The 15,793-nt window shown below is 35.4% G+C and overlaps 1 protein-coding gene across 1 annotated transcript; it reads left to right on the forward strand.

Annotated features, from left to right (window-relative positions):
• The first annotated feature begins 1,291 nt into the window (after window positions 1–1,291).
• On the forward strand, window positions 1,292–13,502 carry LOC149083064 (alpha-tocopherol transfer protein-like). The gene is made up of 6 exons (XM_089236916.1): window positions 1,292–1,391; window positions 1,895–2,061; window positions 5,953–6,189; window positions 8,492–8,676; window positions 10,195–10,305; window positions 13,275–13,502. Coding segments are annotated over exons 1-6 (873 nt in total). The 5' UTR covers window positions 1,292–1,389; the 3' UTR covers window positions 13,446–13,502.
• Window positions 13,503–15,793: the final 2,291 nt, after the last annotated feature.

Raw genomic sequence — 15,793 nt, forward strand, 5'->3', positions numbered from 1 at the left:
AATGCAATCAGGCATAGCCACCCTTCAGAAACACCTACTCTTTACGAACCATGCATGGGGTTCCCCCTGATGACGACCCACTGCATAGGTTCTAGTTCACTCTCATAAAATTCCATCTTGTGTTCATTTTTTCTTTAAATAATTTCCTTTTTCTATACATATGTATATAATCAGATTAATTTTTTAATTAGCAGTAATAAAATAAACTGGGGCGCCACACTTATCCCGTACAAAAATATACAAGGGGTAAGTCAGTATGACATCTTAACCGGAGAAAGTGTAGCTCTCGCGAAAATTTAATATTTTTCCGAGTAATTATTGGTTTTTGTCAACTTTTTGTGTAAACCTTCACATGCAATTGATTTTCAATCCACTACCTTTTAACGTGCATAAAGAAGAGCATCTATGAGACATTCCATGTTCTACAAACGCAAATATCCACATAAAAGTTATGCAAAAGAAAATTGGTGGATCATTGCAACATTCATTCTTTAATGATTCAAGAACTTGTACCTGTAGCTCATCCAAATCTTCTTATCTATGATGCAAACGATGCATATATATATATATTTTTTTTAATAACATACAAACATATATACAAGCATGTACAGAAACACATTAAACACATACACTTTTGACCTCAAGGGACATGTCTGTCCTTCCAGTAGGGTTTACAGGGTTTCTCCGTAGATTATTTTTCTTAGCAACAGCCTATTATGGTATATAGCCTATTATGATCCATTAAATTAGTTGAAATTGCTATCGCCTCAAATGTACCGATTATGAAGCAAGCTTTCCATATTTCTCATATGCTTCAGCCATTAGATGTTACGGTTTTTCGTTGGAGTTCATCGATGCAATACTTTGTCTGATTTTTCCTCTATATTGCAAGCAACTGAATTACTACAGGACGTAGTAATTCGTAAAAAATTGTTTCGAATCTCTATTAATTTACCCACAGCATTGCCTAGAGATCAAACTTTAATTTTTACGTGCCAAACTTACCTTGGTTGGCCCCCTATGTACGTGTGATTTCATACCATGGTAGAATTTTTTTCCATGTCTCACTCCAACTAATTCAGTTATACTTATTTTACTCTTTAGCGTTCAAATAAACTGAAACTCGTCGAACAAGGATATAGAGAACTTACTCCACTTTAAAATTAATAGCAGAGGCGAAAACAATATGAGGAAAGTTTACTAATGTTTCTGCCATGTTATCAATTATAATGCTTGAAGAAAACATACTACAGTGAAATATGAATATCACTTTCCTCATCGTCGTCTCCCAAGGGCAGGAAAATTTTTGTTGCTGACATACGAGGCATTTTCTGCTACCGTTATAAGTGTGTTCTATTTCATTTCAAATTTATTAATAAAGCTGCAGCAATGTGAGTATTGTAGTAATGATGAATTTGATATCAATTGTTTACAATTTTTTACAGCCTATCCGTGACATTTATTATTAATCCATAGTATAGGTGACATTATTTTTTTCCAGTGTCGCTTTCATTCGCAGCGTGAGTGCGAACCGGTCCCCCATTTAAAAAAAAAAATATTTTCACAGAGAGTATGCAGACCTATAACACGATAATACTTAAGTAACTTGAAAATTCAAGCATTTACCATCTTTACTTGAAAATGTGGAAGGCAGATGGCAGCACCAGCAGAACACGAAACAAACACGATTCTGGCAACATAAATACATTTTAGAGCCCCATTTTAGATACATTTTAGACCCCCTTTATATTCTGCGTGTTTACGCAGAATATAAATTCCGGCATGTGCCAATTCGTAAGAAAGTCCGCAGAGGAATGTGAACGCGGTGCATGTACGATAAAGTAATAGTAGCATATTAGTTTGATTTTTCGAATGAAATAAGCATCTCTGACAGGATCCGAACAAACGACGGAGATGGAGAGAAGAATGAAACGATGTCTTCAAAGCCGTTCGGATGGAAGTTTTCGAACCGGGAATTGACCGAGAAAGCCAAGACGGAATTGAATGAAACTCCAGAGAAAGTGGCCCTTGGTATCGCTGCGTTGAAAAAAAACGTCAAAGGTAAGAGAATCAATTTATAAAGAAATTCAGAGATGCTTCTAATAGTAAATCGATCAAATTTGGCGTGACTTTGTTTCTTTGTGATTCCAGAGAACTTGTAATTTTTCATTTTTATTAGTGAATTCTACAAAATGCTGATTCCAATTCACCGTAATCATTTCGATTCCGATCGAGATTGCTAAAAATAAATACGATAAAACCTTTATGCAAGGGTCACGTCGTCAATTTCTCACAGAAGTGACAAAAGGTGACCACCTTAATACTGGTGAACGGATATGACACAGAATTCCAGACTGTGAAATTTTTTTCTCGAATGAGGAGACCCTTTAAAGAGGCTTTATCATGTTTTTTTTTTTACTTTTCTTTAATTTTCTTATCTTTTTCTTCAACAAACTTTTATTTTATTTATTTATTTTTTTTGAAATCATGCAGCATATTTTATATTGAAGTATTTTTTTAGCAAATTAAATTCGTCTGTTTTTTTCCCCCACCGTTACTACTGTTTATGACTATTTTTATATAGGCTGTTCCAAATTGTTAGCCCAGCGGATATCCCTGCAACCGTTGACTTTATAAGCATACGTTCAATTACAATAAGTTTTCAAATGACGTGCGGTTACTCAATATGTCTTAAATTTCCCAAAGGATTGAGTACATTAAAAAAAAACCTTTTACAGGGTGATCAGCGAATAAGCCCTTATTTCAAAATTAAATATCTCTACAACAAAGATCAATAGAATTGTGCGGTAAACGGTACGTGTATTAGCAGAATGTTGTACAGAAATTTCGAAAATTTAGTTTTTTTTTTTAGAATTTTTTTAAAATTTAAAAAAAAAACAAAAAAACTGGAGATTTTCGGGTTCCGAAAATCCTCATTTTTGTGAAGAGAAACCACTGCATTCGCCTAAAGTTACTGCATGGGCTGCGGTATGCGCCATGTGTGCTGACAAATTGTTCCAAAATTGTAACGTAACGTTCAGTAGTAATTGTTTCTCGCACGAAGAAGGGGCCGATAATGCCTCTGGCGCATACCGCAGCCCATGCAGCAACTTTAGGCGAATGCAGTGGTTTCTCTTCACACAAATGAGGATTTTCGGAACCCCAAAACCTCCAGTTTTTTTGTTGTTTTTTTTAAATTTTAAAAAATTATAAAAAACTAAATTTTCGAAATTTCTGTACAACATTCTTACAGTTTTGCTAATAAACGTACCGTTTACCGCATAATTCTATTGATCTTTCTTGTAGAGATATTTAATTTTGAAATAAGGGCTTATTCGCTGATCACCTTGTATGTAGATCCTGTGTGCTGAAACTTTCAGTTAGTGAAATGAGTATGTGAAATAAAAATGTGACTGAGAAGACATTTACAAAAAAATTGTATGTTTCGAAATGCATTATTAACGGAGATATTTGACTTAGAAGTTCTCAGCCCTTATCGCCAATGACTGAGGTTCTGGTTCGTAAATTGCGAAACGTAAACAAAATTCAAAAATGTAAAACTTTTGTAATTGTCAAAATATTTTTGCCACAAATTTAATTTCTATCTCCGTGGTGTTTGGTCAGAACAAGAGAACTCCAAAATCACAGTTTTGAGATATAATCATTTTCTCTCATTGCCATTTAAAAATAAAAAGTAAAGCGTACACTCAAATAAAAATGAAAATATCATACATCAGCATGTTTTTAGCCGTACGAAAGTATTCGTGCATTTATATCTCTTACTTCCCATTAGTTATAATTAGCGAGACTTATATCAAAAAGCCATTTTTGGGGGATATCATGTTCTGACCAAATACCAAAGATTTATTGTAAATAAAAAAAATTAGTGGAGTCCATTCTATTTGTGTACAGTCTCTAAAAATGGCAACTTCTAAACCAATGAAAATTTGCCAACAAACATAGTGATACGTTGCCAAAATATAGTTATTTTATATATTTAATACCACGATAAATATTGCATTTAAAATGTGAAACTTTTAGGGATATACTCAGGATGGGATGTATATTCCATTTCAATATTTGGAAGCTATGGCACACGGGGGATTGTATAGAAAGTTAATTTCTTTGATTTTTATGTGTATGACCCCTGAAAAAAATTGAGATTTCAGGTGACTGCACATCATTTGAAAAGTTTTAGCAATTGGTAGTTTGTTTTCATAGGCAACGGTTGCAGAGATATCTGCTGTGCAACAATTTTGGAATGATTTACATTGTCAGGGACATGATGTAAAACATCAGTGACAATGAAAATCACGACACCGTTTGTATTTAGATTCGAAATTACAGCGATATCTACAGGCAGTACAATATACTCATGAAAATCACCTTCAAAATGTGCACATTTTTAGTGATTCGAAATCGGCATTATATACAAGCGCTAGCATACCCTAACAATTATAATGAAATTCATCGTACAATACAAAATCTGGCTATGATAAATAATATCAAATTTCATTGGATCAAAGCGCATGACAATAGTAAAAGAAATGAAGAAGCTAAAGAGGCAACAAAAAGGAACAAATTGACATTAAAAACTAAAATCACTAAAATACAACTTAAAAATGCCATAAAAAATATACAGCATGAATGGCAAGAGACTGTGGAACTCAACTAAAAAAGGAAGATTTACACACTCAATAATGCCGAAGGTAAAAACAACATCTATGGAGACTTTTACATCAACCAATTGTTAACTGAACATGGGGCACTTCGTGTCTATCAGGCAAGGTTCCACAGACGAGACACATTATGTATCTTCTGTAAGAAGGACGTTAGCGTCGCTCAACATATAGTATGTGAAGCATGGGACAAAGACAGAAAAGAATGCAATTTTAGCGATCACAACATAAAAAAATCTTAACATTAGTGGAAAATAAGAAAATAGCTAATTTCTTAAAATCCAAATCATGCAAAAAAAGCGTGGAATATTTATGTCCAATTTTATGACGAGATTTAAATGAATACATATTATGATATATTTGTTTAAATATATATAGATATTATTGAAAAGTTATTTGAATAATTGTAAGGTGTTAATATAAGTGCATTCGATGAATACGAAAAGGGTTTGCTGATTTAGACTGGATTAGTTTATACCATTTTTCAATGTAAAGTTCCCGCTTGAATCTTTTGTGTTGCTGAATTATACAGTGAATATTAATAATATGTACTACAATTTTTTTTTTTTTGAATTTATGTCATATACTGATTTTTTTACTAAAATATATAATCTTCTAGCTCGTGATAACGCGTGTATTGCAGTGCATATAAAATATGTGTTAATATCTAATACTGTAAATTCTAATGCATAAATTGACTCAAATATAACTTGTATCACAGTTTTCTTCGGTCACGTCGAATGTTTGGTGATTGACGGACTGATTTGCTTTTGTATATTTCAGCTGATCCGATTTTTATAGGGTTTTTTTCTTTTGCTGATTTTTTTGAAAGATCAAATGACTATCGGACTCATATAATGATATGTGAATGTATATCTAGTCTGATAATTACAATATAAAATGTAATGCCTAAGTCAAGTAATTATTATAAACCCCAGGGACACTAAATTACTGCTCGCGAGTTGGTAATGGTTGCTGCCTGGTGTAAGATGTGAAGGTTTTTTTTGTGGAAAAAATAACTTCACTTCAAAAAATAACTTCAATGCTCCCTTCGGGGAACCCCGTATGGCGAACTATGTTTGCCGGGCCGGGGGTTGGTATCTCTTATAGCAACATATTATATTGCAAGATCAATGGTTGCGTGCAAACAATTTGTGATTGATTTACATTTTGAGGTTACCGTCCTGTATTGAAAATTATTTTATTGCATTACAGGAGTACTCTCATAACGCTTTCCTTCTTAACTATTTATACTACATTATTTCCTCTTTAGAATTCAAATACCGTACCGAAGACGATGAATACTATCTGAAGTTTCTGAGAGTGAAAAAGTTCAGGCATTCTGACAGCCTTAAGATGCTAAACGGTTTCTCCAAAAGCCTTAGGATCACCTACGAAAAACTTGGACCAGTCGACATTACATTTTTAGAAAGGATGTACAGAGGGAGGTTTAGCGGAATTTTGCAGTATAGGGATGTAGATGGAAGACCTATCATATTTTACCGTTTCGGTAAGTATAGATATTCAGTATTTCGATAGACTTTATTTGTCCAAACGCGTATTTTTCTTCTTATCCATTTCTTCCCCGGATATCCTCCATTCAAATAGATATTTCGAATTTTCAGTGGATATAGTATTTCAGTGAATATAAATAACAACAAAGTCATTTGACTGGATACTGATATCTGGATATTATAGTCTTTTAAATTCAATATTTTAAGTGTATGCAGTGGATCCCGCTTAGAACGTTTCCCGGCGTAGTACGACTCCTGTTCGTGGTCCCAACTTTTACTAATACTCATCAAAATTTCCCCTTTTGAAGCGTTTTCCCACGTACAACGTTTTCGATGAAGGTTTTTTGTTGTTTTTTTGCAAACGTATAAGCGACATCCACTATATACATTTTGAAAGAATTATATAATCCTGGAACACAGAGTTTCTTTCCGCGTTGAAGAATTTAAACTCAGAAAGAATCTCTGGGTGTTCTTATAAAGTTTTCAAAAAGAAGAAACCGTCATCAAAAACATTGTACGTGGGAAAACGCTTTAAACGATTCAACTTTTTAAATTTCGATGAGTATTAGTAAAACTGGGACCACAAAATGGAATCGAACTGATAAATTTCTGTCTTTGTATTCGCTTTAATGAGTTAAATTAATTGAAATTTGTCTTCAATTGTGATAATTTAATGAGTATGAAAAAGTATTACATAAGCTGATTAGTTATTTCGGGGGCGTGCCTGGAACCCCCCCCCCCCCACCGCACCTTATGCGAAGTGTCGTATCTTTTCTATGAAATAGGCTTTCTTCCCATTTTAGATAGTTTTATTGTTTGTTTTTTAGCGTATTTTTTGTGTGATAATTATGGTCATTTATAATTAATTTTAGCTAACATTAATTATTGTCGTTAGCTATGCCAACCCTAACAATCAAAGGAATCTGAATATCGATATCTTAGTGATACATATATATTTTCATTTCATATCGTGCACTACCCAAGGTCTCTCGACCATTGCCGATTTTAGCCATTGCCCTGGATGAGGGGGCTGGATAATGTCGGGTGCTATATTATGCATATATAATACATAAAAATAAAACACATTTAAAAAAAATAGATACAGATTTTTAAAAAATTACAATTAAAAAAAATTCCTATTACGCAAAATTTATGTCTATGGCTCTGTAGCTTTAGTGAGCCCTTTGTTGTTTTCTGTGGCCAGGTAATGGGCCACGTCTTCTCTTCCAGGCCTGGTGACTCGGCTGAGCCCTCTACCGTGGCCAAGCTAGGTCCTGGGCCACGTCTTCTCTTTTAGGCTAGTGATACATGTATAGGGATCAACGTATAGAGTCCGGCGGAAGACCGAATTTCGGACATTGGCCGGGTCAACTGGGTTGGCCACTTCACGAAGAGGCCAACTTCGGGATTTGACAGTAATATAGGGTGCATAGCCCTCAGGTGCGGTGTGACATTTTACTGGAGAACTGTTGATCCTAGAGACATACTTCCAATTAGAAAAAGTTCCCAATTAATCTGTAGTACTCAGATGCGTTATTCATATTGCAAGGCATTGAGTAGTTATTGAAATAAACATGTTAAAAAATTTTATACGTACCCCTGTGCTCAAGAACCCAATAAAAATTTGTTGTCCTGTCTCTCCTGATGCCAATAAAAAAAATCCATGTTTCTAAGCGCAATATTCACTGAGATATTCGAATCCCAAAACCTGAGGAAAGTTGGGGGAAAAAACAGCATTATACATGCGGGTGAAAGTGTTTTACATTGCTTGAAGCATTCATTATTCCCATTTTTCATTTTCTTTTGAAAGTCATTCATAGATGGCAGCAAAGCTCCTCAATTAGAAAAAATCATGTAAATATTTTGTAACCTGTCAGGAAAGAAAATCGTGCACTGTGGGGTCGAAATGATTTATTTGCATCTCTTTTTTTTTTTTTCCACTTTGAAGTTTGCAACACAATTTTTCTTTAATTTCTATAGTTTGAATCACAAAGAAGGTAGTTATGTATTTGGAAAGTAATTATTCTTCAATACATCTATTTTATATGCTATTTTACGTCCTCTTTAAGACCCTGTATAAAGAGTACAATTCGGAATAGATTTTTAAATATTTTTTCCGGCTTTCTATAAGCTTCATTAATTATGGGAAAAATTATCAGTTTAAAATAAAAAAATCATGCATTGTAGGGATAAGGAGCGGAGATACCTCGACAATGCCGTCGAGAAGGCAAATGATAAATTGTATCTCTATAGAAAAATTTCAATTTTTTTTTTCTTCAACATCTGAAATTTTTCTAGGACATACCGCCGAAGGAATTTCAGTGAAAGAAGCTACGAAAGCGGGTATGTTGTGTTTGTTCAGTTTAATGGAACATCCAGAAAGCCAAGTACTAGGCATTGACTACATTGTAGATTGTGAAAGAATTTCCACTCAAGACGTCGCCGGTTGTATCGAAGCGGGTTATTCATTTCTTCAATTTCTGGTAAGTGATTTAAATGTACAGCACATCTTTGTATGTGCATATTATCGGAAGATACAAGGTTCATATTTAACACGTATGGGGCCGTTCAAGTATTACGTCATCATCGATGGGGGGGGGGGGGTGTTCCGATTTGCTGACTTTTGATGACAAGGGGGGAGGGGGAGTTTTTTATAATGCTTACGTCATCAACCACCCTTTATGAAAATATGAGTTAGGATTCAGAGGGGCAGAGCTGATGACGAAATTTTGCTGACGGGGGGGGGGGGGAGCGGGTCAGCGTTTTGCTGACAAGGCGGAGGGGGGTCAAAAATGGCTAAAAATTTGCTTACGTAATACTTGAACGGCCCCTGTGGTGTTTTCCTAGCTAATCATTGATCCTAGAGAGATAATTTAGAAAAAGTATCCAAATAACATGTGGTACTCAGATATGTGATTCATGTTGCAGGGGTTGTATAGTTATTAAAATAAAAATGTTAAATTTCGGACACCCTGTGCTTAAGAACCCAATCACAAAGTTTTTGCCATGTCTCTCTCCTGATGCCAAAAAAAAAGTCAAAAGTGTCTAAATGCAATATTCACTAAGATATTTGAATTCGAACGGAGGGACGAAAGTTGAGGGAAAAACAGCGTTAAATGCAGGTAAAACGGTTTACCTATGCACATTGTATATCCCTAAGTTTAATATAATGAATGTTTCTGTGTGACACACGAGCCTTGTAGATTTTCAATAAACACCTATGAAAAAAATATATATATTTTAATTGCACAGGGTGTGCTGTAAATGCTTATCACGGCCTTCAGCTCATTAACCGTCCGTCGTAGATGTATGATTCTACTTCAAAAAATTTTCAATGTGCATTCAGAAATGAAAAACCGTTTTACCATCGTACCAAATTTCCTCCGTTCATCGAATTCAAATATCTCTGTGAATATTGCACTTTGAAAGATTGAAATTTTTTTGTTGGCATCAGGAGAGAGACGCAGGGAATAAATTTCTAATTGGAAGTTAGAGGACGGAGTTTTCTTTTTATTTTGTGTTGCACACTGTATTTTCACTCTCAAAACTGGTAGTAACAAAAGCGTAATTATTGCACGGCTGTCGAGCATTTTTCAAATTGGAATCATACCTCTACGACGAACGGTTGATGCGATAAAGACCGTGCTAGCACTTACAGGACATCCTATATATTATTCAATATTTTGATTCCAAGAAAATTTAAATTTATAAATTGAAGATATATGTATGTATTTACTTTCAATTATTCAATTCATTATCCATCTCTTATATCTAGATATAAGTCACGCTCATATTCATTTATACAGTACCTATTTCCATCTAAAAATGTCGAGAGTGGATTTTGATCAGCTAAAGAGACATGAGATATAATGGCATCCCGTTTCATCATTTCGGAAATGTCTGTAAAACCGTGAAAATTCTGTATAATTTATTAATTCGGTTCTGTTTTTTTTCGTTAAGAAGTTGTTTCATAAATAATTGCCATCTGTTTTATATTCTAGGCGAAATTACCACTTAGAATACACAGAATGGATATTACAAATGAATCTTACTTATTTCGAGTGATCTTTTCAGCACTTAGACCTTTCATGTCAAGAAAACTATTAAGCCGGGTAAGGATTACCAAACTGATATTTCTTTAAAAATTCGTGTACGTTTATTTCACGGAATTTTCTTGTAACCTCCTTTGCGTACAGGCTTTTTTTCAAGAGATACAGAGGACGTGTACATGAACTAGAAGAGATAAATCTCATAAACTGGTATCATTGTTTATTCAGAAGTGAAACAGAAAGGCATTAGAGAGGAGAGCAGGTTTTTCCGTTCTACCTCCTTCTCCCAGCTACCCTTTTCCTATGTGTGTTACACTATTTTTTTTCCTTCTAATCGTAGCGATAAAAATATAATGTTGGGTGAAGGAAAATTAAAAAAAAACACAATATTTTTTCTTTTACGGGGTTACCAGTGAAGAAGGGCGAGAGAGAGCTCGTATTGTATTTCTTTAATTCATACAGGGCCAAACTCCTCCTTCTAACCAGATCATAGGCCGCCACTCTGTCTGAATGAAGAGATTTCAGCAGGTGGTCGAAGACCTGTGTCATGCTGTTAGGTGCGCGTGTATGTGTTGTGAACCTAAAGTGAAGTTTGTTTCTGCGTAATGCTTGTTATATATAGTACTTTGAGGACCAAACACACCCCGCTTCTTATCTGAGTGCGATATCGAAGCGTTATGTGTGTAGTGCTGCCATCTGCCGTTGATTTTCCAACTGTGAATGAAGAGTAATGATTGAATAACTGTACCGTTGTAGGCCTATTTCTCTTTGTGTTGAGACTTTTTAACGAGGCGATCGGCTCGTATTCGCACCTCGAAGTTGAGAACTACGGGAAGCAGATGAAGTACCTTCTTGTACCCAGAATCATGTCCGCAATTACACGCTTGGTCAGCTTTCGATCCTGCATAGAAATACCAAAACGAGCAAAACATCAGCAGGGTGGGGAGATTGTTGTCAGACGTCCTGTACGTGATTGAAGGGCGTACATCATGAAGGGGGGGGGGGATTCTACATCAGTGTTCTGAAACGTTTTTCAACTTGCGGCCAGTGAGATTAAATCAACAATTTCGCGGACCGTCGCAAGGGGGGGGGGGAACAAATATTTTGCGAACCCCGGCAGAGAGAAAAAAAAAGGAAAATTTCCTTTTTCTAACTTATATTTTATCAAGCGAGAAATATCGTTGAACTGCGATCCCTGCTGCCACCTATCAAATCAAAAAAAAATTAATTGTTGCAGTTCTTCAAGTAAAATTTGTTGTTCGTTTTCAAATCTGTCTGCAACATGTAAATAAATAGTATATGGTATGATATCATGTATATATACGTATTTTTTATTTTCATGTTATACATTGATGCAAATGTTCACACATGCGCCATAATACCAATTACTATGTTTTCCACGGAAGAATTTTTCAGCAAACATAAAAATATAGTAACTGGCATTATAGCGCATAAGATTTGCATCTTTACGTAGCATGTAAATAAACAATATGGTATTATAGCATGTACTATTTATTTTGAAGCTGGACACCGGTATAAAATCTACAGTCAATTTTGCTTCAAACAGTTTTGTTCTAATTTGATAGGTAGCAGCAGGAGTTCCACTGCAGTCTTTCTTTCAATCAATATTTATGTGCATTTCTCTTCTATACAAAAATTTTGGAATGGAGAAAGTGAATAGAACTGAAATTCACATTCATCAATGTTCTAGGCCAGTGGTACTTAACCTGGAGCCATATGGCCCCCTTGTGGTCCTGGGATATTCTAAAGGGGGGCCACAGATGAAAATCAAATGAAAGGGGAGTCACAAGTGGTGAAGGGGCTCACAGAGAGCTGTAAAGAAGTAAAGCTTCCAAGTGAAATACGGTGGAAAAAAATGTGACTACTTTCACAATCCAGCAAAGTTGTCCTTAAAACTAGGGCCATCTTAACTCATAGGCCCATTTGGGCATGACCAGGGGCATCTTATCCATGGGGGGGGGGGCAACACAATGAGATCTGGTACTACGATTTCTGGGGTGTAAATATGTAAGCTGTTACTTCAAGTCCAAGTATCAGGACCCCAGAACATCACTTTTCCTGAAGACCCATGGTGTTGATACGGTCATGCTTAATCCCTCTCCCCAAGAAGGAAGCTAACTGAACTGTAGTCCAGGGCAGGCGCAGGGGCTGATCCAGGGTGATGTGTTAGAAGGGTCGATCTATTGTGTAGGTCCGTTCCATATTTCATACAGACCATATAATCCGGCTCTCGGGAGGGGTGATCATCCACATCTTATGGATTCGGCCTAGGGTTCCTGAGATCGGTTTTATTCAAACAATTTGTGCTCATTTGCTCATTAAAACTTTATTTTTGATTAAGTTCAATTTAGTACATGGAAAGTGTCTCGTTCTTGGGTAAGGGTAGATAGTCGTGAATAAGACAGCGGGACCACAAGAAGAAAATGTGGTACAAAGGGGGCCATGGGCTGAAAAGGGTTGAGAAACACTGTTCTAGGCAACATAATTTATCATTCTGACATTTCATTCACATACCATCAATACCTATATTCTCATTAACCCATGTTTTTAATTTAGTTCCCGAGAAAGTGGATTTTTTAACTGCCGGGGATCAGAATTCTCATTTTTCCTTAACTTTCGTCATCATTTGATGGAATGAGATGGCTCTTAGATTGTCATACTTCCTATATATTTTATACCAAACATGGTATCAATGAGCTATTGCAATTAATTTGCAGAGTGATGATGAAGAGAGAGCTATTACAAACTCATCTGCAATATCGCGATATACGAATTCAGGTTCACGGTTCCGTTCTTTTTGTGGTTAGACTTCCGCTGTCAAAACGGAAATAACTGAGGTTTAAAAAATAGAAAATTACGAAAAAAAAATCAGCGAAATTAAAAGTAGAATGAATCAAGTCATGGAAGAATAATAGAAGTGTTGACACATGCACAATTTTTTGCTCGTGAAACATTTGCGAATTACAGCTGACATTATAATTATGTATTACTTATATTCATTCAAATAATAGTTAGTTTTCCACGGAAAAGACAAGGAATCATTGAAACGCATCTACCACGAAGGAACTCTTCCTCCAGAGTTCGGGGGTACCGCTGAACCATTGAGCAATGATCATTGGATTGGTAACCTAGAAGATATCGTCAAGCGGTACGTCAATATGCAGAAGCGAGCTATGTCTTGAAATATTCATGAAGTTACTCTCTTTCGTTGATGTCACGAATTAAAATATATACCACAGTATGTTACTTATGTGTTTAATTACTAACAGCAATCAGAAATGACAACCGGATTTTTTTAGAACTGAACGTTGTACAGTAAGACCTCGTTATAACGTCAACCACATAATTTCGTGTCTATAAATGAATGCTTCTGCGGTTGTTATTTGTTATCAAGTCACTCCGCGAATGAATTCATTCATATGTGTTTGGTCTCGTGAGGTGCGCTATAATGAGGTCACCAGACCAGACCAGAATTGAACTTTAAGCCGATTCCCAGCCCGCGAGGGCCAACTGCCGGCATAAAAACTGGCCAAGAAGGCCTGTGAAGAAGAAAATGTGTACATGTTTGTAGATAGATATGTGTTTGCATGAATGTGTAGTGTATGTAAAAAGAACTGGTCAAATTGGTGAAAAGTCATGATCTGGCTATAAGCAGGCAAATGTCATCACAGTTCACAGAAGCAGGCAAATGTCATCACAGTTCACAGAAGCAGGTCACACAATCTGCAGCTAGCAACATATATTCGAAGTGGAATGGGGGAAAAAACATCACATGGGAGTCGTGACGCAAAAACCCCAGCTGTAACATCAAAAATGCAATACAGGTAATAAAGTTCTGTTTCAACTCAGTGCATCAGAAATTAATGGGGATTTACTATTGACAAATTTTATGTAAGCAAAACAATCCAAAGTTCAAAAGAGTCTTCTCGCTCTTTTTTTTTTACACCTTTTTCAAATGTACATCATATGCAGGCCAAGTTCAATATGCAAGTTCAATTGGGAAATATATGTATATATACAAAATTCAATAATGAGAAGATACAAATCGAATAGATGCGAATAAATGTCAAAAGTGGATAGATACATAGTATGCAAGTAATGTGAGTATATACAATTGAATGAGAGAATTTACGTATTAAAATAGTATGTATACAATGAGATTTGTAGAAGAAAGCATCTTTACAAACTTTCCCATGTAAGGCGCCCAATTTGTTTGGGCCTCCTATATTTCCTTAAGCAGTCAGCATCATAGTCAACAATTTCCCTCAGATGTTCGAATTGGGAACTAAACATTCGCTCGAATTGATCATTGTTTAATTTCTTAATGTATGTGAATATGTGAGGTATGTCCAAGTCTTGTCTGATGTTTATTCCGCGAACAAACCAAGGGGCTCCAACAAATCTTCCGAGTATTTTGTTCTGCATAGTCTGTAGTTTTTTGATATTCGTTTTACAAGCATGCGCCCAAGCTGGCGAAGCATAGAGTAGAGTAGGCCTTATTATGGATTTAAAAAGAATAATTTTGTTCTTTAATGAAAGTTTTGCCTGTGGAAATGTGATGCGATTGAGCATACCCATAATTCTATTAGATTTGTTTATTACATGATCAATGTGTGAAGAGAAAGATAGATTTTTGTTGAGGATACAGCCCAAGTATTTTATTTGTCTAACAGGGCTTAAAGATTGTGTGCCAATTTGAAGTCGTCTGTCCGCTATTTTACGGCGTCTAGTGAACCATAAAAATTTGCATTTTTCACTATTCAGTTGGATGGCAGATTGATCACACCAATATTCTATTTCATCCATCCCACTGAAAAATACCCACTTGTATGTTTATTGTTTTCCAATACGCTTACCGAAAATCAGAAGCTTTTAAAAATCAGTCGTTGATTGACATTATTCATTTTTATATGATGCAATAACCTTTGAATACAGTAAGAATGCTATATCTGTGTTTATTTTGTGACACGAAAATACAAGCATTCACCATCTTCACTTCATATTACGGAAGACAGATGACAGCAACAGCAAGAACATGAAACAAATAGATCTCTGACAACCATAAATTAGTTATAGCAACATATACAAACACATCCGGCATGTACCGATTCGTTAGAAATTTCCCGGAGGATAGTAGTAGTACAGTCGAATCTCGTTTTAACAAATACCGTTATAGCGAAAATCTCGTTTTAACAAATACCGTTATAGCGAAAATCTCGTTTTAATAAATACCGTTATAGTGAAAATCTCGTTTTAACAAATACCGTTATAGCGAAAATCTCGTTTTAACGAACACTTTTTTTATTTCCTCAGATAAGTTTACACAGGAACGATGCAAAAACCTGGAATACCTTTTATAACGAAATTTCGTTATAACGAAGTGATTTACCCGGTCTCTTGGAGTTCGTTATAATGGAATTCGGCTCTGTATATCATTGTCCTTAAACATTTTCACACCGAAAAAAATAGTAAAAAAAATTCGCGGAATGTGTGAGGGGAAAGAAATGATGGACCATAAAATAAATAAATA

This window comes from Pholcus phalangioides, unplaced genomic scaffold (genome assembly GCF_987345545.1).
Source record: "Pholcus phalangioides strain wild (caught in Gottingen) unplaced genomic scaffold, Ppha-v1.0 ptg000009l_1, whole genome shotgun sequence".
Lineage (NCBI taxonomy): Eukaryota > Metazoa > Arthropoda > Arachnida > Araneae > Pholcidae > Pholcus > Pholcus phalangioides.